Source organism: Rattus norvegicus, chromosome 6, assembly GCF_036323735.1.
Source record: "Rattus norvegicus strain BN/NHsdMcwi chromosome 6, GRCr8, whole genome shotgun sequence".
NCBI classification, from domain to species: Eukaryota; Metazoa; Chordata; class Mammalia; order Rodentia; family Muridae; genus Rattus; species Rattus norvegicus.
Window position 1 is genome coordinate 97,307,317 of NC_086024.1, and position 26,000 is coordinate 97,333,316.

At 35.3% G+C, this 26,000-nt stretch overlaps 1 protein-coding gene across 5 annotated transcripts in view; it reads right to left on the reverse strand.

Moving 5' to 3' along the window:
- Nucleotides 1–7,512: 7,512 nt before the first annotated feature.
- Six6os1 (Six6 opposite strand transcript 1) overlaps nucleotides 7,513–26,000 on the reverse strand; it is a 36,241-nt gene continuing 17,753 nt past the window's right edge. For all 5 annotated transcript variants that reach the window (XM_063262668.1, XM_039113253.2, XM_063262669.1 and 2 more), the window contains 7 exons: nucleotides 23,907–23,992; nucleotides 23,703–23,749; nucleotides 19,891–19,952; nucleotides 17,838–18,013; nucleotides 15,958–16,096; nucleotides 12,394–12,451; nucleotides 7,513–8,593 (listed from right to left, as the gene is read on the reverse strand). In XM_063262668.1, the coding sequence (XP_063118738.1) occupies nucleotides 8,397–8,593; nucleotides 12,394–12,451; nucleotides 15,958–16,096; nucleotides 17,838–18,013; nucleotides 19,891–19,952; nucleotides 23,703–23,749; nucleotides 23,907–23,992 (765 nt within the window). In that variant the 3' untranslated portion in view covers nucleotides 7,513–8,396. The remainder of the gene's footprint in view (nucleotides 8,594–12,393; nucleotides 12,452–15,957; nucleotides 16,097–17,837; nucleotides 18,014–19,890; nucleotides 19,953–23,702; nucleotides 23,750–23,906; nucleotides 23,993–26,000) is intronic.

Genomic DNA, 26,000 nt, shown 5'->3' on the forward strand with positions numbered 1-26,000 from the left:
GACACAGAGAGTGTATCCAAATTAACAAAATCAGAAATGAAAAGGGAGACATAACTACAGATTCAGAGGAAATTCAAAAAATCATCAGATCTTACTATAAAAACCTATATTCAACAAAACTTGAAAATCTTCAGGAAATGGACAATTTCCTAGACAGATACCAGGTACCGAAGTTAAATCAGGAACAGATAAACCAGTTAAACAACCCCATAACTCCTACGGAAATAGAAGCAGTCATTAAAGGTCTCCCAACCAAAAAGAGCCCAGGTCCAGACGGGTTTAGTGCAGAATTCTATCAAACCTTCATAGAAGACCTCATACCAATATTATCCAAACTATTCCACAAAATTGAAACAGATGGATCACTACCGAATACCTTCTACGAAGCCACAATTACTCTTATACCTAAACCACACAAAGACACAACAAAGAAAGAGAACTTCAGACCAATTTCCCTTATGAATATCGACGCAAAAATACTCAACAAAATTCTGGCAAACCGAATTCAAGAGCACATCAAAACAATCATCCACCATGACCAAGTAGGCTTCATCCCAGGCATGCAGGGATGGATTTAATATACAGAAAACAATCAACGTGATCCATTATATAAACAAACTGAAAGAACAAAACCACATGATCATTTCATTAGATGCTGAGAAAGCATTTGACAAAATTCAACACCCCTTCATGATAAAAGTCCTGGTAAGAATAGGAATTCAAGGCCCATACCTAAACATAGTAAAAGCCATATACAGCAAACCTGTTGCTAACATTAAACTAAATGGAGAGAAACTTGAAGCAATCCCACTAAAATCAGGGACTAGACAAGGCTGCCCACTCTTTCCCTACTTATTCCATATAGTTCTTGAAGTTCTAGCCAGAGCAATCAGACAACAAAAGGAGGTCAAGGGGATACAGATCGGAAAAGAAGAAGTCAAAATATCACTATTTGCAGATGATATGATAGTTTATTTAAGTGATCCCAAAAGTTCCACCAGAGTACTATTAAAGCTGATAAACAACTTCAGCAAAGTGGCTGGGTATAAAATTAACTCAAATAAATCAGTAGCCTTCCTCTACACAAAAGAGAAACAAGCTGAGAAAGAAATTAGGGAAACGACACCCTTCATAATAGACCCAAATAATATAAAGTACCTCGGTGTGACTTTAACAAAGCAAGTAAAAGATTTGTACAATAAGAACTTCAAGACTCTGAAGAAAGAAATTGAAGAAGTCCTCAGAAGATGGAAAGATCTTCCATGCTCATGGATTGGCAGGATTAATATAGTAAAAATGGCCATTTTACCAAAAACGATCTACAGATTCAATGCAATCCCCATCAAAATACCAATCCAATTCTTCAAAGAGTTAGACAGAACAATTTGCAAATTCATCTGGAATAACAAAAAACCCAGGATAGCTAAAACTATCCTCAACAATAAAAGGACTTCAGGGGGAATCACTATCCCTGAACTCAAGCAGTATTACAGAGCAATAGTGATAAAAACTGCATGGTATTGGTACAGAGACAGACAGATAGACCAATGGAACAGAATTGAAGACCCAGAAATGAACCCACACACCTATGGTCACTTGATTTTTGACAAAGGAGCCAAAACCATCCAATGGAAAAAAGATAGCATTTTCAGCAAATGGTGCTGGTTCAACTGGAGGTCAACATGTAGAAGAATGCAGATCGATCCATGCTTTTCACCCTGTACAAAGCTTAAGTCCAAGTGGATCAAGGACCTCCACATCAAACCAGATACACTCAAACTAATAGAAGAAAAACTAGGGAAGCATCTGGAATACATGGGCACTGGAAAAAATTTCCTAAACAAAACACCAATGGCTTACGCTCTAAGATCAAGAATCGACAAATGGGATCTCATAAAACTGCAAAGCTTCTGTAAGGCAAAGGACACTGTGGTTAGGACAAATCGGCAACCAACAGATTGGTAAAAGATCTTTACCAATCCTACAACAGATAGAGGCCTTATATCCAAAATATACAAAGAACTCAAGAAGTTAGACCGCAGGGAGACAAATAACCCTATTAAAAAATGGGGTTCAGAGCTAAACAAAGAATTCACAGCTGAGGAATGCCGAATGGCTGAGAAACACCTAAAGAAATGTTCAACATCTTTAGTCATAAGGGAAATGCAAATCAAAACAACCCTGAGATTTCACCTCACATCAGTGAGAATGGCTAAGATCAAAAACTCAGGTGACAGCAGATGCTGGCGAGGATGCGGAGAAAGAGGAACAGTCCTCCATTGTTGGTGGGATTGCAGACTGGTAAAACCATTCTGGAAATCAGTCTGGAGGTTCCTCAAAAAAATTGGACATTGAATTGCCTGAGGATCCAGCTATACCTCTCTTGGGCATATACCCAAAATGTGCCCCAACATATAAAAAAGTCACGTGCTCCACTATGTTCATCGCAGCCTTATGTATAATAGCCAGAAGCTGGAAAGAACCCAGATGCCCTTCAACAGAGGAATGGATACAGAAAATGTGGTACATCTACACAATGGAATATTTCTCAGCTATCAAAAACAATGACTTTATGAAATTCGTAGGCAAATGGTTGGAACTGGAAAATATCATCCTGAGTGAGCTAACCCAATCACAGAAAGACATACATGGTATGCACTCATTGATAAGTGGCTATTAGCCCAAATGCTTGAATTACCCTAGATGCCTAGAACAAATGAAACTCAAGACGGATGATGCTTCACTCCTTCTTTAAAAGGGGAACAAGAATTCCCTTGGCAGGGAATAGAGAGGCAAAGATTAAAACAGACACAGAAGGAACACCCATTCAGAGCCTGCCCCACATGTGGCCATACATATACAGCCATCCAATTGGACAAGACGGATGAAGCAAAGAAGTGCAGACTGACAGGAGCCGGATGTAGATCTCTCCTGAGAGACACAGCCAGAATACAGCAAATATAGAGGCGAATGCCAGCAGCAAACCACTGAACTGAGAATAGGACCCCCGTTGAAGGAATCAGAAAAAGAACTGGAAGAGCTTGAAGGGGCTCGAGAACCCATATGTACAACAATGCCAAGCAACCAGAGCTTCCAGGGACTAAGCCACTACCTAAAGACTATACATGGACTGACCCTGGACTCTGACCCCATAGGTAGCAATGAATATCCTAGTAAGATCACCAGTGGAAGGGGAAGCCCTGGGTCCTGCTAAGACTGAACCTCCAGTGAACTAGATTGCTGGGGGGAGGGCGGCAATGGGGGGAGGGTGGGGAGGGGAACACCCGTAAAGAAGGGGAGGGGGGAGGCGGATGTTTGCCCGGAAACCGGGAAAGGGAATAACACTCGAAATGTATATAAGAAATACTCAAGGTAATAAAAACAAAAAAAAAAAAAGACAAATCAAGGAAATAAAGACTAAAATGCAAATGCCAAAAAAAATTTACCCTAAGTGGACAGTGATTAGGAAAGATACCCAGCACTAAGCTCTGGCTGCCATAGGTATTTGTGTACATGTGCAGGCACACTGGCAAGCACAAAATTACTTTTAAATGAGAAACACTGCACAAGTTCCTGCTATTTGATGACTTGATTAAGCAGAACACAACCTACCAAAGGTAATTTTCTTCTTTTTACCTTATATCAAGATGGTATTTAGTCAAATGAATTTCTTTTTAATATGTTTTTCTAATTTTCAGGGCCAGTAGAATCAAACCATAGGTCAATTAGTTATGATGCCCACACACCTGGACAATTCCAACTGCCTTCTAAGTGGTTTGTCTTTAGGTTCTCTTAACACTTGATGGACTATATTGTCAGTTTAATTTCTTCGGCTTTCCATTTTGTGAATGTGAGTGTGTGTACGAAGGTAAGAGACCAACCTTGAGTATTGTTTCTCAAATGCCATTCACTTTGGGTTTGTTTTTTTCTTTTCTTTTTTTTTTTTTTTTTTCGGAGCTGGGGACCGATCCCAGGGCCTTGCGCTTGCGCTGAGCTAAATCCCCAACCCCCTTGGGTTTTGTTTTTAATTGTTTTGTTTTGAGGCAAGATCTGTTCCTTCCCTAGAACTTGTTTATTCCATTTTGCAATGCTGGCTGGCCAATGAACCTCAGGGATTTTCCAGTCTCTGCCTCCCTAGTGCTAGGATCACAAGCACTAACTGTTTTATGTGGAGTCAGAAGAAGAAATTCAGCTCTTCATGCTTGCACGGCAAACACTTTACTGATGGGCTACTGTCTTCAGCTCTCGACACTCATTTTCTCATATCTAAAACATAAATTGTTTCATTGTCCTTACTGCTCTCAGAATACAATGTCAAGTACACCATGATCTACCAATATGAGTTCTACAATATCTACTAAACTCAGTTTCCTGTGTTTCTTTAGTCCAGAAAGACTTCTCCTCTTCATAAATAGTATCTATTTTTCTCTGGCCAATGGTCTCCTTTACATGGAAACCTTTCCCTGTCTCCTTTACCAATCCAGCTCACCTCTATTAAATGTTTATTAAAATCCTGTTAACATTAGTCATTAGAATTGGCCAACAAAATATGCAATGCCAAAATGCCATCAGCTGGGGCCTGGGGCCTGGCTCAGTGGCTAAGAGTATTTGCTATGCAAGCGTGGGAATGGATGTAAACTCAAATCCCCAGCACCCATGCAAAAAGCTGGGTGTGACTGCAGATGCCTGAGGATCCTGGGAGCTCAGAGGCCAGTCAACCAGGCTAGCCAAAACCAAGAATTACATGTTCAGTGACAGACCCTGTCTCAAGACAATTCAGTAGAAAGAGATAAAGGCACATGCATGGGCAGACATACATACCTTAACACTAGGACGAATGTCTCACAAAACTACCCATGTAACAAAACAAAGAAGTAAAATAAATAAATGCCACCAATTCAGAGTTGTAGGTAATTCAGTGGAAGATACATCAAGGCTCTGGATTCAATCCCTGAATTGAATAAAGGCCTCAGGTGGACTGAGAAACTCCAGATAAAAGTTGACTTGACTGGTAACACTTGTGGATGCTTCTGTTCAGTAGATTAGAATACCAAACCCCTCTGGGGTCTCCCACTGCAAGACTGCAGAAGAACTGACCTGCAGATGGACATTTTCATCCTCAAAGTTCCTCCTTTTCCTGTCTATAAAACCCCAAACCCCTTGGTACTAGGTGCACACAATCTCTACTCTGCAGAAAGATGCAGCCTTTAGCTGTTCTGATGAAAGGACAAGTTTGCTTCTGGAGATGCCTGTCTGCTTTATTTCTAGGTCATCTCCATCAGTTGTGATCTATCAATCCCTAGTGCTCAATTAATTAGCTGATTAATTAACAAAAATGTACACTTAACAGTGTCAACTTACTCTTGAACATTTATAATCTACATACTTGTAGAGCTCTAACTACAAACCTACTTCTTCAATGAATCATTCTTAGGCTTTTCAGTTCATACTTTACAGTTTTTTTTTTATAAAGAAACCAATATCTTTTCTACAACACATCAGTATAGTCTATGAAAAAATATAACTATTTTATTGTAGTATTATTGTTAGTACCTGAGTTTTGTCTTATCAATCATGTTATATGTTCTTGAGTGCAAGACCGAACTATTCATATATTCTCAAAATGACATGTGCACATCCACTAGATATTTTAAAAACATCATTTTGTTTTGCTTCATTTATTGATATTTAATAAATCTAACCATACAAGTGGTTTACATATTATTAAATTAAAAAACAAATTTTGAATCTTCTGTTTTGTTTTGTTTTTGTTTTTCGAGACAGGGTTTCTCTGTGCAGTCCTGGCTGTCCTGGAACTCAGTCTGTAGGTCAGGCTGACCTTGAGCTCAGATCTGTCTGTCTCTGCCGCCTAAGTGCCGGGATTAAAAACATGCAGTACCACTACCGCCTGACTTAGAGTCTCTTAAAACAATCTAATTCCGAATCTTTTTTTCTCAGATACAGTATCTTTATCATAACAAATCTATAGCATGCCATATAAAGGTATCTGACACAAAAACAAACGCTCCACGTTTTTAAAGTATGTATGCATTATACAGATTAGTTCTATGACATCCTCATTCGTGGATTCAGTGTGCTTCAATCATATGCACACACACACACACACCACACAACACAGTATCCCGTCTTGTAAAATTCTTTTTAAAAACATTTTTTCACAAAGATATATTTCCATTTATCTTATATTTATTCAAAGAATACCATATAACTATAAAACTCTAAATTTTAAACTAGAATTCTTTTTCATGCTTTTAATCAGTTATTGAAGGTTTAGATTTTAAATATATATATTTATTCTGAGGCTGGATAGATGGGACAGGGGTTAACACTGGCTGCTTTCCCAGAGAACCTGGATTTGGTTCACAGAGCCTTCATGGTGCCTCAGAACTATATGTAACTCCAGTTTCAGAGAATCTGGCACCTTCTTCTGACTTTTGCAGGCACCAGACATACACGTAGTGACATATATGCCAGAAAGCATTCATACAAATAAATAAATATTTAAATATAAACTATCCAGTCTAAAGTGGTCTTAAATTCTATCACTCATTAGATCAGTACCCTGAAGTCTTTGGAAAGGCTTAATTCACTAAACTGTGACATGTAGATATTCACAGACCTTCATTCAAATTCTGACTTGCATGTTGAGAATCATGATTCCACATACATGCATCATAATCTAGTAAGAAACAATTTTATGCTCATATAACAAAGATTTCTGGGGAGAAAAGTTCAAGCTTAAAATGTCTTGAGAATGGCTTTAGAGCAGCATTTGCATTATAAATAATGATTAGGGGTGAGGGAACCATAAAAGCTTTGAGCTTCTTGTTGGCAGCAAGGAGAAACCAATCGTATTTTCCCTGCAGTTTGACTAGATGTAGGGAAAAATATGATGGCTTAAAAATCTGTCAGTCATTATTACTGAGGCTAGTGGGGTTGGGGACGCTCACAGAAAGGGACCTATCATGACTGCCTTCCAAAAAACCCAACAAGCAGCTGAAAGCATCAGATGCAGCTATTTACACACAACCAATGGACAGAAGTTGCTGACCCCTGTGGTTGAATTAGGAAAGGCTGGAGGAAGCTGAGGAGGAGGGCAACCCTGTAGGAAGATCAGCAGCCACAACTAACCTGACTGCTCAAGATCTCTCAGACACTGGGCCACCAACCAGGCAGCACACAATAGTTGATATGAGGCTCCCAACACATTTATAGCAGAGGACTGCAGGGCCTTGGGTTTGGTCAGAGAAGATGCACCTAAGCCTCAAGAGACTGGAGGCCCCAGGATGTTTAGCGGTCTGGTGGGGTGGAAAATGGGGACATCCTCGTGGATATGGGGGTGGGGTGTGGGGGTATAGGATGTGAAACAGTTGGAGGGTAGACCCGGAGGGGGATAAAATCTGGACTGTAAAAAAAAAAGATTAAATAAAAAAAATTTTTTAAATGTAAAAAAATAAAAATAAAAATCTGTCAGTAATTATGCATCAAATATGCAGTCATACTCTTTTTATTACTTGATAACTCAATTTGAAAAGCACATAAAAAAAGCAAATAAAAATTAAGTAATACATATATAATTTCATCAAATTTTAAATATTTTAATTTAAGCTATATAATTGGCAAATATAAAAAATGAAATACAAACATAAAACAAAATATAAAAATGTGAATATTAAGTGTTCCTTGTTGAAGATGAAAAACAAAAAAATTTGGTTCTTCAAAAAAAGGTTTAACCAGGGAAACCAGTGATATAACAACACAATCTTCAAATATTCATCTTTCTCTCACTTTTCACTTTCTTAAAGATATACTAACATAATTGACAAAATTGGAATTTTACTGTTGTATTTTTATTGTCATTGGCATGAATTTTTTAAAATTATAATCAGAATAACATTCAGCATCCTGCCCCCCCAAAAGCATAACTAAAACCCAGTGATTCAAAATTTTTAATGGCTAAAGTATAAATTCTGCACAGTTATCATTAAAAGATCTTCTGATAGTTTGAAGGCATTCTTGTTATTATCAAAACAACTAAAGTGCTACTAGTTACTAGACTAAAACTCAAATTCCAGGAAGAAGTAGACTTAATATTACTTAAAAAATTTATGGAAGAAGTATTGACATCTCTAAAATAAAGGATTGTCTGACAGGGCCTACAAAGTCAAAGTCAAAGTAAGTAATGATTAGCTAGTGTCACAAATAAAAATCAAATATTCACTATCTAAATAACTTCAATCAAATAATTCAACTGTAGTAACAATTACTACTTTAATTGGGAAAAATGTATCTTGCATTCAGTGATAATACAAAATTTTACAGTTATTAAATAGTTCAAATAGTTAAATAGCATTAAATAGTTCAAAAATAATGATTCAAAAAAACATAAATTGTGTTTTATTTTGTGAGGATGAAAAATCTTTTGAGGAAGAGGAAGACATTGTGTTTTGATCCTGTTCAAAAGAAAATGGAAAACTAAAGTCGTCTTTTCCAGCTCCAAATGTGTGAGAAGAGTCTGATGAGAAAGAAAATGTGAAGGCATCTTCTCCTTCTGATTTCCCAAATAAGTTTCCTGAAGAACATAAATATTGAAATATCATTGTATTCATATTTTATAAAACAATTTACTAGGTTACAGTGTACTGCACACAGTAAATACATTACATTAAATCACTTATCTATTTAGTAGATACTTAAATGTATTCTTCATACATATAAGGCATTGTCCTTGGTACTATGGAAAGGTAAATTCGAACTTAAGCAGAACAGAAACTAGGGTAATACATCTCTAAAAAAGAGAATAGTACGCATGTCCAGAGACAGATCTGCACAGCAAACAGTAGGGTAGCATCCATCCACTCCACTTATCAGGGGCACTGAAGACTAACAAAGATATATTGAACAAGAGTTGATGAAAACGAGCTTGCAAAAACTACTGAATGTCTCACCGTAGAATGTAGGCTTAAATAGGGAAGAGGAAACCATTAACAATTGGAAAACATGTATAGAATGGATGAAAAGGAGCATCTAGAAGTAATGAAAACCAACAGGGGAAAGACATAGTGTCCAACAGTTCGAGAGAACGTGTCCTTTACCTATTACCACAGCAGTGGATATGGAGAGGGAAAATGCTGCATCTGAGATGCTGTAAAGGTCAAATTTATCCAGCTACTATTTATTGCATAATTACAAAATACGGTTATAGCAGCGTTCAGAACCTTTGATGAATCTGTGAAAAGAGTTTTCCACAGTTTCAAAAGAAAATTTATAAATCAACTTCACTTGTAGATTTGCTTGTTGACTCCAAGGATTGGCATAACAAAAAATTATACATTTTCATTCATTATTTAAAACATAAAATAAAAATACTTTTCACTGTCTTTTTAAAATCAACTATTACTCCACAGTTTAAAATCTACAGCAAAAGAATGGCTTATGGGAAACAAATGGCATGAAGCTTAACTGTTTCCTATACAGAGTTAGGTAGTTGGTAATTAAACAGAAAATTTTCTATGTGCCACTTGGAAATCAACATCCATTATTTCACTCTAAACAAAGCTCAGTCAACCAATAGTCAGACCCTGGCCAGCAGGACGCACAGATTACAGATATTTGAGTTCTCTCACTCCCTTCTTTATTTGTTTCTTTACCAACTTCATTTCCTAACCATAAGACTTAAACAGACAAAAGTATATAGATTCTGAAAGAAATAAAATCTTGAATTTCCCTCTGCATAAATAAGTTTTATTTTCTTTTTAAGAGTTCCCATGAAGTATTAAAATTCCTAATCGCTTTATAAACAAAAGCATATTGCTGTATAAGACAATATTTTAACTGCTCTGAGAAATTCAAAGGTAAAAATAAAGCAAGCCCTTATCAAAAGATCCAGAGTTTTTTTTTATATATTCATAAACACTTAATGATATTATGTAGAGTATAAACATTACTTTTTTTAAAAAGAAGTTCAGAAAAGTAGAGAGATTTTTTGGGAATGGAAAGTAGAAGGTGGAAATAACAGTTTTATGGGTGAGAAAGTACTCTTCAAAGATAAAGATGGGATTTGAAGGTTGCAAGAAGCAAACAGGTAAAAAGTCTGGACATACTTGAGATCTGCTGAACTCTTCAGTCTGACCAAAGACAGGTAATTTGCTTTTAAATTGCTTATATTGGTGTTAAGTTAGAAAAGTAAGAAGATGGTAAGTGACAGCCAATGAAAGCCGCTCAAGTGTTTGACAATGGCAGATGATAGTCAGCATTACGCTTAGAGAAGGTGAAGATGTGATTTACAGGTAAGCCAAGAGGACAAAACATCATTAGGATGTCATTACAATATCCCGTGTGAGCGGTTATGAGTTGGAAACACAATAAAATCACTAAAAATAGAAAAAGAAGTTTTTCTAGAAACATAAAGCTCGATGCTTAGTTGAATTTAATTATAACAACAGAGAGAAGTTATTGCTGATATTCTGAATCTTGACAGAGTAATGCAGATAATCATCAGAGATGTCAAAAGGAGAATAGCACTTGTCTCAGATGACTGGGTTTTTTTTTTTTTTTTCTTTTCTTTTCTTTTTTTCAGAGCTGGGGACCGAACCCAGGGCCTTGCGCTTCCTAGGTAAGCGCTCTACCGCTGAGCTAAATCCCCAGCCCCAGATGACTGGGTTTTTAATGTCAAAAAATATCTTAGCTATAAAGAGCTTATCACTATCCAATCAGAAATACAAGCCTCCAGTTTAGAAAAGGTTTCACAGCTATCAGTTTCCACTTAAATCGTTTTAATAGCATGCTAATCATCTTTCTGCATTTATCCTAGTTTTTTTATACAGTGTGTTCTCCATATAGCAATCCAGAGAATCTTAAGAAAGAAAGAAAGAAAGAAAGAAACAAACAAACAAACAAACAAACCCTATCAGATCATTTCAGTCATCTGCTCAAAACTCTCTCTCCAGTGGCCTCTTTCTTCACTTAAAAAGATATTAATGGTCAAGGGTCAAACACGACTTGTTCCTTCTCACGCTTCTGACTTATTTTTTTCTGCACTATTCTCCTTGCTCTCCATTTAAATCAATCTACTTGCTTTTCACTGAACATACCATGCATGCTTCCATGTAAGATCTTTTCAGACTTTGTCTAGAATACTTTTTCCAGTAGCTACTACGGCCATCTCCTCATGCCTCTGTTCAAATGTCTTTCATTGATGTGTTCCCTAATGCCCTTTTAGCACAGCAACCATTTTCCTAAGCTAAGTATCTTCTAGTCTTCTTATTCTAGTTTATTTTTCTTCTGAGTATTTAAAGGTTAACTCAAACTAGGGCTGAGTCAGACCAACATGGAAGGATGACTTAATAGTTTCATTTCTCATAATATTTTTTCTTAGAAAACATAGTATTATGGATAAATATCGAATGTTTTCCCTGCCAACTGTGCTGTGTAAGAATACACCTGGATCAGAGAAGCTAAGAATTGGCATATAGGTCTGACTAAAATGGAAAAAAATGATGATGGGAAACTGATAGGGTAGCTTTTGTGTCAAGGTGACAGACATGCTCCATGTATGTGTCTTGTCCATAGCAGCATGACATGTTTATGTAGATGAGGTAGCAAAAGAGATCTTAATATCTGGGTAATTAACAGGTTCTCAATGAGACAAAAGACACTGAACACGCTGTTATCTCTTACTCCTCATCCTTCTACAAAGTAAATATATTAAATTTATAGTATGAATCTTACTACCTCTTCAAGTCCATAAACTATTTAGTATATTAATATCATATACATAATTATATTATACACATTTATTTGTCTATAGGGCAGTGGAATACAAGCCCTATGAAGATTCTGAATTCTTGCCACTGTGGACAAAAGCAGTACCTGGCAACAAATGAAATACCTACACATATACAAATATTGACTGAATTAACCAACCAAAGAATAAAAGAAGAAAGGCTACCCAATAAAAAGTATGCACCAAGATAAAACAATTTCCAAAAGAATGGGAATAATTAATGTTAATTATTAAAAAGAACTAAATATGATAACAAATATAAATACCATAACATTTGATAATTGAGAAGTCAGTAATATTGAAGAAAACAAGTGTTGGCAGAGTTGTGAAAGATGGTCAAGTGCTGAAAGGATGAAAAGGAAGAGGGTAGGAGGAAGGGAAAGGAGAACAGAGAGAGCAGTTACTATTTTTTTCTGTGTGATGAGACTGTCTACTGCGTTAACAGGGTCTACAAGCAAATGTCCATAAATAAATAAACAGAATGCCAAAAATCAATTAGAAATAAACCAACCTATCCTTTCAAACAAACTTTCCTACATAGAGGAAAGTTAACATATTTTACATGTAGAAAACTTCAAAACACTCACCAATTCCTTGTTGTGATGAAGGAGGATTTAGATTTACTGCAGGGTAATGTTCATTAAACTGCAAAGTAATTTCCATTAACGATTACTTGTGAAATCAAAAGAACAGTTTATATAGCATTATAATTGACACTAGAGCCTGTACTTTTAGCATATAATATTAGGGTAGACATAACAGTAACTTTCTACATAGCACATTACAAGACTTTAAAAAACATCTCTCTTTGAGCTCAGGATGCAACTATGGTAGAATCCTTGTTTAGCATACATGTGGTTCTTGGTTCAATCTCTAGCATTAGATAAATAAACTTGTCATCTACTTATATTAAACCAAGGACTGATCTGGAGGGTGTGACTCAGTGGTAGAGTGCTTGTCTATAGTACTTGTGAGGCCTAGGGTTGAATTTCCAGCACTGCAATAAATAGATAGATAGATAGATAAATAAATAAATAAATCCTATTAACTAGATTATAGTAATATATAAAATATTTGCACTTAGAGAACCATCCATTTACATTTCTTCTGAATATTTTATGGTTAATATTTTTCAATTTAATTTATCTATTTTTATTGGTATAATGTATAACTTCCTAATTTATTCTTACAATTAAAAGTCCCAAACGTATCACATTCTAAATCCTTTTATTTCAAGACTTTCTAGCCTATACCACTGATTACTTGACCAATCCTTTTATCTTTCTCATACCACTTTGATTACACTTTTATGTACAGTTTTATGAAATTAGTTACTAATGTGAGTGCATGTGCAGGTGCAGATGTGCCATGGTGCGCATGTGGAGATCAGAGGACAACTTGTAGGGTGGTTCTCTGCATCCACCCTGTGGTCCCAGGCTTGGACCAGTGTTCAGTCATTTCAACCACCATATACACTGTTTTAATGTGCAGAATAAGTTTCTTTCACCAAACTACTTTATAATATTTAGAATTTATAATTATGTCCTCTTAATGTTTCTGGTAGAGTTGGCTCATCTAGCTAAGAGTTGGTCATCTTGTCAGTTATTTTCCAAGAATCAACTTTGGGTCTGTTAATTTTCTTTGTTGTTTTTCCAGTTCATTGACTTCTAGTCTATTATTTCTTCACTCGCTTTGCAATTGCTTTGTTGTTCTTTTCATAACGAAGTAAAGGTCATTAATTTTAGAGAATTATTTTCTATTAATTATTTTATTAACTAAATTATCTAGCTGCCACTTTTGCTCTGGCTGTGTTAGACTCTTCAATTTTGATAAGCAGAATTTTTATAATAATAATTTCAAAATCTTTTATGATTTCTCTCATGACCATTCCCTTGACTCACAGCCTAAATGTTTAGGATTTTCCTAGATATTTTATTAACTTTTAATTAAACTGTATTGTTGTGAAAGAACACATTCTGATTATAATTCTTTTGTATTCATAAGATTCATTAATGAGCTGTGCAATGGTGGCCCATGCCTTTAATTCTAGCACTTGGGAAGCAGAGGTAGGCATGCCTCATGAGTTCAAGGCCAGCCTGGTCTACACAACAAGTTCCAGGACAGCCAGGGCTACATAGATAAACCCTGTCTCAAAAAAGAAAAGTCATGGTCTATTTTGTAATTACACCATTAGCACTTGAAAACTTGCAGTTGTTGGATATGGTCAATTTGACCAAAAAGATTAACTATATCATTCAGACCTTACAGGATATGTTTCTTGTGTTGTTTAATTTTACCAACTGTTGAGAAAAAGGAGTATAAAACCTCCATAGCTGAGTCTCTCTCTTCTCATGCAAATTTAACTAATTAACTCATTAGTTTTATTACTTGGAATTGAACCCAAGGCACAGTTTATAGACAAACACTCCACCACTAAGCTCAGTACACAGCTCTATGCTGCACAATTTAAAGCTGTTGCTAGATATAAACCATATTTACAAGTGTCATATCTTCCTTATGAGTTGAATCTTTAATTTTTATACATTATCTCTAATTTCTAACAACATCTTTATCCTGAAGGGTACCCCCAAGTGAAAATATAGCCACTGTGGCCTTCTTAGACTTAAAGTTTTCATGAAATGTAAGTTTACATCTTCAACTTTCAGCCTATCATCAGCTTTATAATGAAATATGTGTGAGCTTATATTCGGGTCTTTCTTTTTTACCCAATTGGACAAACTCTGCCTTTTAGTGGAATATTTAACTCATTAATATTAATTCACTTATTAAGAAGTTCGTAAGTTATGCTGTTTATATTTATGTTTTTCTTTTATGCTTTCTTATATAATTTCTTTATTATCCTCTTCTGGTTATATACTTGTTTAGGATTTTATTCTATTACTTTTGAGCATTTTCTTGAAAAGTCATTTTTATCCTAGGAAATTTATTAATAGGGCTTTTTCAATTGCATTGAAAAAAATTACCTTCAAAACATTTTCTTCCTATATAAAAACTTTATGTATTTATGTTTTTAATAATTTTTCAGTAGTTTTGTATGTGCTTTATATGTGCAAAATATATGTGCTTCCTGTCAAAGTCATACATATTTAAATTCCTGTTACTATTCTAAAGGAGAATTTTGATCTATTTTTCAAGTCCAGCATATTCCTTTAAGAAATTACTTGTTTAAAAAAGTATAGTAAATGTATAAATAACAACAAAAGCTAAACACATTAAATACTATAAAATCTATAATACCATATCTTCTATCAATAAATTCATAATTTTTCCAATGTAATATAACAAAAACTTAAGCCACACAAAATTCTTAGGTGTAGGTATTTAAATGAACAACAACAAGAAAATACTTACATTCTACTATATAGCATTAGTAAGTGATACCTCTGAATGCTTTATGTGTATAAACCCACTTAATATCTATAAGCTCTATGGCAGGCACTGTCATTATTTATATTTTGCAGAGAAGGAATGGAATTATTTAATCAAATTTTTAAGGGTTTTAGTCTTTTTTTTTTTAAACTTTGATTTGATTTGATTTGGGTGCTGCAAATCAAGCTCAGGATCTCATGAATGGTAGGCAAGCACTCTCACTATGTGAGCCATATCCCCGCTATGATTTCTCTTAAGATTTTTATTTATTTGTTGTGTGTGTGTGTGTGTGTGTGTGTGTGTGTGTGTGTGTGTGTGTGTGCGTGCTCTTGGAAACTGGAGGCTAGAATGCTGTTGGATACCCTGGAACTGAAGAATCACCTGACGTAGGTGCTAGAAGCTGAACTCAGGTCCTCTGAAAGGCAGCAGTGATCCTAGCTGCAGAATCATCCCTCTGGTCTCAAGAGTTTCTTTTCTTTTAATAAAAATATGAATCTTGGTCATCTGAAGTTAAAAGTGAGGAGGTCATAGGAAACTCTGCTATATTATCAATACTCAGAATTTTTTTTCACATTGGAGGTGGGAACATGCCTCAAGGACACTAGTCAAGCACTGTACCACCGAGTTACAGCCATAGTTTTTTTTTTTCAGAGTTGTCCCTGTAAATAGTCTGTCCCAAGAAAATCTGGTACTAAAGAACTAAAATGGCCTAAAGGTCCAATGTACAATTTTTAGAAATAAAAATTTGGTTCTCGCTTTACCTGATCTGATGAGATTTCTGAATCAGATACAGAAGAATCAAATAAACTTAGTCCAGGTGATCTAGAGGTATAACTCATAAGAAATGAAAATCCAGGAGAATCCTTTTGTTTCTGTCCTTCAGATGCTGCATTTTTAGATCTGTTACAGAAAGATTTAAAAATCATCAAACTGTTATAAATATATTACTAAACAATGCAGACTGGGAAACTACAAAAGCAATGGTGTACAGGTAGGAATTTGTAAAGGTAGGTTTTAAGGTGACAAATTTATGAAGAAAGTACATTTGAATGAAGAATATAAAAACAAATTTGGGGATAGTAACTGTGAATACTTACTAAGAATATGTTGCCAGGCACTATTCAAAGAGCTTACGTAAGTGTGATTTATTTCTCTCCACAATCCATCAGAACAAAGCACTGTTACTATCATTTTCATTTACAGCAAATACTTTTGAAGTTTAGCAATATTAAGAGATTTGTTTAAAAGAATAGCAAGTGACACTGAAATTCAGATGCAGCAATTCACACTGAAAAGCCCAGCTCTCAACTCTGGCACTGTCTTTAAGACCTTGAAAACTAGTCATAAGACATGTTTTAATGAGAAGTCAGACATTACAGAGTGATAAGAAAAGGTACGTGTTCTGGAGTAAGTAGACAAGACAGTATATAATATAGAGCCAGAGTAGTCTAATTTAAAATTCCAACTTTAGGCCAGGCAGCAGTGGCGCACACCTTTGATCCCAGCACTTGGGAGGCAGAGGTTGGTGGATCTCTGAGCTCAAGTTCAGCAGAGTGTGTTCTAAGACAACCAGGGTTACACAAAGAAACCCTGCCTTGGACAAAAACGAAACAAAACAAACAAATTCAACTTTAACACTGACTGTATTACCCATAATTCTGTTTTGGCATCTACAGGATAAAAATGATGGTGTAGCAATGATTCATAAAGTCAATATTAATATAAAAAGATCATGGCATAAAGTACCCAAAAGCTGCTTGTACACAGGGATCTATAAAGTGGCTTTGCTTTTGTTTTTGTTTTCTGTTGATGGACTGTAGCTTAGGCCAGAGTGTGCACTAAGCATGAGTGAGGGTTTAGATTAATTTCCTTGCCCACCAACCCATAGACAAACATGTATAGCTATATATTAATATGCCAGCCTGACAATACTGCCACAGCTTTCTCTATAATCATAAATGAATAGCGTACCTTTACAGATCATAATGTTATCATCCAGAGAATGAACAATGTTCATTCAATTTTAGGATTCGATGATAAATTCTATTTTGAATACTTTTTTTCTTGAGTCAAATGTATGAGATTCAAACACAAAATTTTACTAGCAATTTAAACTACAGGAGTAGAACACAGATGAGAGATACCTGCTGAAGCAAAATCTGATTTATGTCTCAGGAGAACTTAGGATTCGGTGTTAGGGAACAGCCTGAATGGAACCCAAAGGTTAAATGCAGCACTACTTTCTTGGCTACAAACCCCAAATCATTGCTTTTCACTGTTGTATATTCATATTGGAGACATTTAGTCTTAAAAAGTGGGAACCCTTGCTTCAGACACCACACAAATGGAAATTGACCACTGAAACATTACTCCATCAGTAGTCTATAACTACTATATGTGACAGTAGTTCTTGAGCTTGACTTTAATTTTTCCACATCTTTTATCCTTTGTAAAATCTTAAACCACCATATTGTCACACTGGATACTCAGGCTCTTTATCACTTTCACTTTAACAAGTCCCAACCATCAAAAGGACAAACAAACAAAAAACAGGGAGTAGAGTCTTTGGTAATTATTACTATAAATTACTTTATAACACAGCAAATAAATAAATAACTTAGAATTATTAATAAAATCATACATTTCAAAGAAGGGGCTTTTAGGGAACTGCATTTTCTCCACAGATTCAGGTGTCTTCAGAGCTTCAGGAGTTCTTAGAAATGAAGGAGTTTCTGGAGTTTGTGGAAAATTCTCAGCTTTTTCCTCTTCAACACTATCAGCTTCTATTGACTTTCCAAAGTGTTCTATGTATAGGGCCTGTAAATGGAAAGTAACAGCACAATGTTTAACAATGACCGTTACTTAAAAGAACACACATGTACTGCATAAGGTAGAATGCACTGCATTATTCTGTTACCACTTCACAGATAACTAAAATCAGAACTGATGAAGTGATATATATTCAAAGAAAAAAGTAGTTACTCTGTAACTAAATTCTTCTCTTATTCCAGCTCCACTTCCCTTAACATTACATGAAAAAATTAAATGATAACCAAAAATGCTGACATTGAAGAAAAATGAGTGGTTTTTCTTTTAAAAGTTTCACATTATACTCTAACTCCATGAAAAGGAATTAAGCAATATTATTTATTGCTTTATGCTATAATCTGGATCTGTGTTACAGGCTTAATCCCCAGCTTGTCATTCCTAGGAGGTAGTAAAATTTTTGGAGGGCATGAGAGTCTTTTAAATCATGGTAGGTAGCATGCTCTGAAGGGCTTTCTTCTTTAAGAAAAAAAAAATCCTGGCCATAGATGAGTTATGAAGTAGAAATTCTTTGAAAACTCAATTGTGTCACATGATATTTTTCTGGAAACTGTCTTGTAAGAGGATGTTTTGCTGAGGCAGACTCTTGAGAAGGCTCCTGATGTTTGGAGAGAGTATAAGTGGAACCCAATAGGCGTGAGAGGACGCTCTTGCATTGTTATGCCTTGTAAGGCTTCACTGGTCTTTGTTGATCTTTGCTTGTCATGACTTCGTAGAGAGAAATGTACCAAAGAACTTCTCATGGTATTCCAGCTGTTTCTTGCCATTTCTGTTGACTTGTGCCAATAAGGCAGAGCCTCACCATCTCTGCTGGATTGTAGCCCACTACTGATTAGTGTTTGATGTTTGCTCTTGGACTGCTGGTATCCTGATAATGAACGTGGAATCTCCCCAAAGAACTACTTCTAAACAGGCCCACAACTCCTTGTCCTATTAACCATTTTCCTTCCCTACATTTGGTCAGTGGGCTAGAGGGGAGGTTAAGAGTGTTAAAAACCCCTAAATAAAGTAGGCTTTGGAAAGTCTAAGCCTACAGAGGTGTTTGACCCCATTATGAACTTCTTTTATGATGTGTGCTATTACTGGCCCAAAGCAGTGGGACCAACTAAGAACTCTCAGACTCTGAACTATAATAAATCTTTCTTCATAAGTTATTTTAGGTAACTGTGATTAAGGTGAATAATAATAAACAACTACTTTGTCTTTAATTTTTTGCCATTATAATTTTTATACTATTTTACTTCTAAAGATTGAGAACCTAAATTCTAACTTTTCCTTTATTTCTATACACACTTAATGCACACACTACACATACACATACACACACACACACACACAGATAGAGAGAGAGAGAGAGAGAGAGAGAGAGAGAGAGAGATCACATATGATTATACCAAATCCTATTACAGAAACAATTTGAGTCTGTCTAAAACAATTATAACGTGCTCATTTTTTTATAGTCTAATACTACTTAGTCACTTCTCATTTTAACCCTTGGTAGCTTATTTGCATCTGTCATCATTAAAGCTTTCCACTATACAAAACTATTATCAAGATACTTTCATATCCACTGGTCTTGAATTGCCATAACAAATCATTAAATCTTGCCAAACAAATTTATTTTCTTCAACCATGTGCTGGTTTTGACCTCAATATTTATCATCACGTATGAGTGACAACTGTTGGCATTTGTTCATATCAACTTTTTTGGATTCTTTTTTTAATCTGAAAAAATATTTCTAATTCAAGCCAATAACATCTTACATAAGTAATCTTCATCATAATAAAGCTAAAATTTAAATGAACACTGAGCATTTTTAAAATTAGGATGCTCTGCTTAGAAACTAAAAATCGAACATTTGACTTACCTGTGTACTACATTTTGATTCTCTTAGTTGTCTTACTGTTTCTTTATCTCCACATTCAGCATCTATTTGTCAGATGAGATTTAACAAATTCATTAATTTATTTCATTTATGTGACTCATTATGAAATTAAATAATTTGCTTCAACTGTATAAAGCATTTTGTAAATATCTATTTACAAAAATGACAAGTTCATCCAGTTTTACCCAATATATACATGTAAGAGCACAAAATATAATAGTTAACAGTAACCAAAGAACATTCATGTAACCATCAGCCAGGTAAAGAACACTCCAAAAGGTCCTGTTTCCCATATCCTCTTCTTCAAAGGTAATCCCTATCCTGACTTGAGTGATAACAATTCCCTAGTATGCTTTATCACCTAAATATCTTTCTTATGTATCCCTTTCTGTTTAGTATGTGTTTGTTTAAATCCTCCATATCACTACATATAGACACAGTTTTCTCATTACTGGTATAAACCATATATCCAGGCATTCTACAACAGATGAGCACTGGAAAAATGTAATGCCATTTTAACATATTTGTATTTCTCTAGGCATATATCTAAGATGGAATATTGAGATACAGAGTATGTGTATCTCCCAATATCAGGTGTCAAATTTTTCTAAAATGGCTGTACCAATTTTGGCTGAGATAACTAGCCATTGTAAAAATAATGAAATCTCAGAAAATTAGCTCTAAGTTAAGATGGATTCATTATGTCACTATATCACAATACTATTTATTAATGCTAATATATAATATTTATTATTACAGTTTATATCACTAGCTTATGAGAGCCCTTATTGGTCAATACTCTTATAAGTATTAATCTTGGTACTTTTTAAGACTTGCTAATCTGGTAGATATGTACCAGATCTTACTGTAGCTTTACACTTTCATAATTTGCTAACCATCATTTCATGTTTATCTGCTGGAAAAGTTTCTTTTGAAATGTCAGTTCACATATTTTTACTTTTCAAGTTTTAAATTATTAATCTTTCCATTTACATGTGTGTGCATATTCATGTGTATGCATGTGTTTTTACGCATGTGGAAGTCAGAGGACAGTGCTGACTGTCAATCACTTGTTTCATCTTGTTTGCGGCTACTATGCCAGGCTAGCTGGCCTACAAATTTCCAGGGATTGTCCTGTCACCATTGTCCGACTAGGCCACCTGCCACACCTCTATTCTGAAATATTCTAAGTGAGTTGTCTGCTGTCATCTACTTGATTTGTAAAGGTTCTTTACATTTTTTGGAACTACTCTCTAGGCAATTTTATGTATTACATACAAATATATTCCTTGGCTTTATGACTCATTTTCTTCTTTTTATTGCATCTTTTTTTAGATATTTATTTACATGTGTTTTGCTTGCATGTATGTCTGTCCACTTAATGTGTGCAGTGCACACAGAATCTAGGAAGGGGTGTTATATCTTCTGAAACTGGAGTTAAAGGTGGTATTAGTGGATCTGTAAGTGTTGGGAACCAAACACTGATCCTCTGCAAGAATAAGTGCTCTTAACCTCTAAGCTATCTCTATAGCTTTCTTTTTATTGTATCTTTTGATAACATTTCTTTATTTTAATATAGCCAAACATCAATTTTTATTAATTGGGCTTTTAATTATTGCTTAAGAAATCTTTGCCTTGGGAACTGGAGAGATGATTCAATGGGTTAACAATGACTATTACTCTTTTTTTAATTTTTTATTGGTTATTTTATTTATTTACACTTCAAGTATTATCCCCTTCCTGGTTTCCCTCTGCAAACCTCCTATTCCATCCCCCTCCCCGCTATGTGGGTACTCTCCCAAACCCCCACTCACACTTCATCACCCTAGCATTTTCCTATGCTGGAGCATCAAGCCTTCATAGTTTCAAGGGCTTCTCCTCTCATTGATGCCCAGATTAGGCAATCCTCTGCTACATATGCAGCTATTATGATTTTGGTTTCCAGCCCACATTCAAGGCAACTCACAACTGCCTGTAACTCTAGCTTCAGGTGGTCCAACACCTTCTTCTGGCCTCTACTAGCACCTTCACTCTTGTTCACATGCCTATATTCTGACACACATACATGTACATAATTAAAAATAAATCATAAGGTATATAAAATAAATCTTTAAAAATAAAAATGCCTCTCTTGAAGTCATGCATCTATTTCCTGAAAGCTTTGTACCCTTTGTCTCTTGCATTAAATCACACCTATTATTTTTTTACCACATACTAATTTCCTCAACTTACAGGTTTAGAGATTGTTGAAAGTCTTTGTTTTTTTCTAAAATAATTACATGTCTTCTTGAGCATGAAGTCTCACAACACATGCTCAGCACAAGTAGGACTATGCCAGTTATATATATTTCCCAACATCTCTATGTCAAGGATGCATTGTTCTTAAGAGATTAGCTATTCCTCCCTGTTTAATCCAATCGGCTTAGCTTGTGAAGAGGATTATAAACAGCTGGAGTAGATCACATGCACAGGAAAGGCATTTTTTTCCTCTTAAAAGAAAGCAAAGAGTATTCATCTGTATAATATACACATGTTGTTTAAATTGATCCATATATGAGAAGTGAAAAAATAGTCTGATAGACTGTAACATTCTGAAAATATATACATCTACAAATATTTTTAGAGATATTTTTATTTATGTATATGTATCTATGTGAATGTTTGCCATACGTGTGACAGTCTGAGGAAGACAGAAGAGAGTAGCAGGTCCCCTGGAAGTTGACTTATGAATGGTTGTTTTCATTGTAGGTACTGCAAATTGAACTTGAGTCCTCTGGAAAAGCTGATGTACTCTTAACCACTGAGCCATCTTTCCAGCCCCAGTTTGCAAAACTGTATGGTTTCCAAATGATTCATTGTAAAACTTCAAAAAGTCAAAAGGTGATGACTTTCATATACCATGATATGGGGTATAATGTGACTCATTAAAAGGTTATCAATATGTATCTATGTATATGATATACATGCGTGTGTGCTTATGTCACTATACATCCATGCATTCACATCCACATATAAATAGTTAGAAAAGGTATGTCCCATTGTTTGCCACAGTTCCAACGTTTTGTTGATCTTGTGAAAATAAGCTCATACATATATCCTATGACTTTTCTATGATGTTCAGTTAAAGAAAATAGTCAAGGCAGCAAAAATTAATATAAAAATATAAAAGCACTATGTATAGTTTCAAAAATAGAAACAAAAAGATATTAAATGTAAGAAAATAACAGAAATCTACTATATTCATGCAATGGAATATTATGTAGTCATTGCAAATAAAATTAATGATAGGAAAAATGGCCTCATGTCATGTTTTATTTGTAATGACTGTATGCAGTCGAATTGGGAAATGGGATTAAATTACATATATTGTATAATTCAAATGGGGAATAGAGAGTAAAATTAACACATATCTTAAAAAACTAAGAGACTATACAACAGACTGCATTATTTTAGTTATGTTTGGTTAGTTACATTTTGTTTTCTTTATATTTTTCTTTGTTTCCCACATTTTCTATAAGGAAATGTATTTTTTCTGATAAAAATGTATCATTAAACCACATATATACTTCCATTAGTGAGAGTTAAAAACATCCAAATAGGGGTTGGAGATTTAGCTTAGTGGTAAAGCGCTTGCCTAGCAAGCGCAAGGCCCTGGGTTCGGTCTCCAGCTCTGGAAAAAAAAAAAAACTAAAAAAAAAAAAAACAAAAAAAACAAAACAAAACAAAAAAACATCCAAATAATTTAGTAAAAACTGATATAGTTATTATTTAGAAAAAATATAAACAGTAAATACCTATATGTTCCTTTTCAATCCATTGATTGTAATTTGGTTGATTCAATCTAAAATGCAATAAATATAATTTTTATTACTTCAGAGTCAATATTTGAAATTACCTCAGAGATGAAAATGTTTCTTTTCTTGGATGAAAGCAGACAAATACACTAACATGGAGCTAAATCCCAACACTTTGGGCAGTTTTTAAATTTTAAAAATTACCTGAATTGCATAAAACCTTGTGAACTTTTAACAGCTGGAACATGTGAAGATTTTGAATTACTATCCATACCGGAGTCATTAAATATCTGAAAAAATAATTAAACATTAGATTGACTATATAAAATAATCCTGTATCATAACTACACTGGGATCTCTACTTATATTAGCATTTCATTCCCATAATTACTACCACGATCAGTACCTAAAACTATATACATTAACTGAAATAGCTACAAAGGAAACATAAGGCAACTATACTGAGAAGCAAAAAGGTTTAGGATTCTTAAATAATTGATGTTCTTGATAAATATGGTAACTATTTGTGGTAGAAATTTTTCATTTAAGGTAAACTTTAAAATTTTAACCTATCCATATTCACTAATCAAATGAGTATTAATTTTTTATTAATCACTTGATTTTTATGTTATTTTTCAAAATAAACGAGGTGATGGAAGTATTCTGGAATCTGACAGTTACGATAGTTATGCAAACTGTATGCAAAAAATCATTGAACTTACAATTAGTAAATTTTGTAATGGAATTATGTAGAAGAATGCCTCAAAGAAATATATTTTACTTTTTTTTTTTTTTTGGTTCTTTTTTTCGGAGCTGGGGACCGAACCCAGGGCCTTGCGCTTCCTTGGTAAGTATATTTTACTTTTTAAGAAAAAGGCAAATGAGTTTTTTTTTATTGGATTTTTTATTTACATTTCAAATATTATTCCCTTTCCTGGTTTCCTGTCCATAAGCCCCCTATCACACTCCCTCCCCTTCTTCTATAAGGGTGTTCCCCTCCCCAACCACTCCCTTCATGCCCCCCGACATTCCCCTGCACTGGGGGTCCAACCTTGGCGGGACTAAAGGCTTCTCCTTCCATTGGTGCCCAACAAGACCATCCTCTGTTATATATGCAGTTGGAGCCACGGGTCAGTACATGTATAGTCTTTGGCTAGTGGTTAAGTCCCTGGGAGCTCTGGTTGTTGGCATTGCTGTTCTTATGGGGTCCCAAGCCCCTTCAGCTCTTTCAATCCTTTCTCTAATTCCTCCAACGGGGGTCCTGTTCTCAGTTCAATGGTTTGCTGCTGGTATTCGCCTCTGTATTTGACATGCTCTGGCTGTGTCTCTCAGGATACATCTGTATCTGGTTCCTGTCAGGATGCATCAAACTTACCTAGTTTTGGTGGCTGTGTATACATGGGCCACATGTGGGGCAGGCTCTGAATGGCTGTTCCTTCAGTCTCTGCTCCAAACTTTGCCTCCATATCTCCTCCTATGAATATTTTTGTTCCCCCTTTTAAGAAGGAGTGAAGCACCCACATTTTGATCATCCTTCTTCTTGAGCTTCATGTGGTCCGTGGATTGTATCTTGGGTAATTCAAGCTTTTGGGCTAATATCCACTTATCAGTGAGTACATACCAAGTGTTTTTCTGTGATTGGGTTACCTCACCCAGGATGATATTTTCTAGTTTAATCCACTTGCCTATGTATTTCATGAAGTCATTGTTTTTGTTTTTGTTTTGTTTTGTTTTTTTCGGAGCTGGGGACCGAACCCAAGGCCTTGCGCTTCCTAGGCAAGCGCTCTACCACTGAGCTAAATCCCCAACCCCGAAGTCATTGTTTTTGATAGCTGAGTAGTATGCCATTGTGTAGATGTACCACGTTTTCTGTATCCAATCCTCTATTGAAGGGCATCTGGGTTCTTTCTAGCTTCTGGCTATTATAAATAAGGCTGCTATGAACATAGTGGAGCATGTGCCTTTGTTGTACGTTGGAGCATCTTTTGGGTATATGCCCAGGAGAGGTATAGCTGGGTCCTCAGGTAGTGCAATGTCCAATTTTCTGAGGAACCTCCAAACTGATTTCCAGAGTGGTTGTACCAGTTTGCAATCCCACCAACAATGAAGGAGTATTCCTCTTTCTCCATATCCTCAACAGCATCTGTTGTCACCTGAGTTTTTGATCTTAGCCATTCTGACTGGTGTGAGGTGGAATCTCAGGGTTGTTTTGATTTGCATTTCCCTGATGACTAAGGATGTTGAGCATTTCTTTAGGTACTTCTCAGCCATTCTGTATTCCTCAGCTGAGAATTCTTT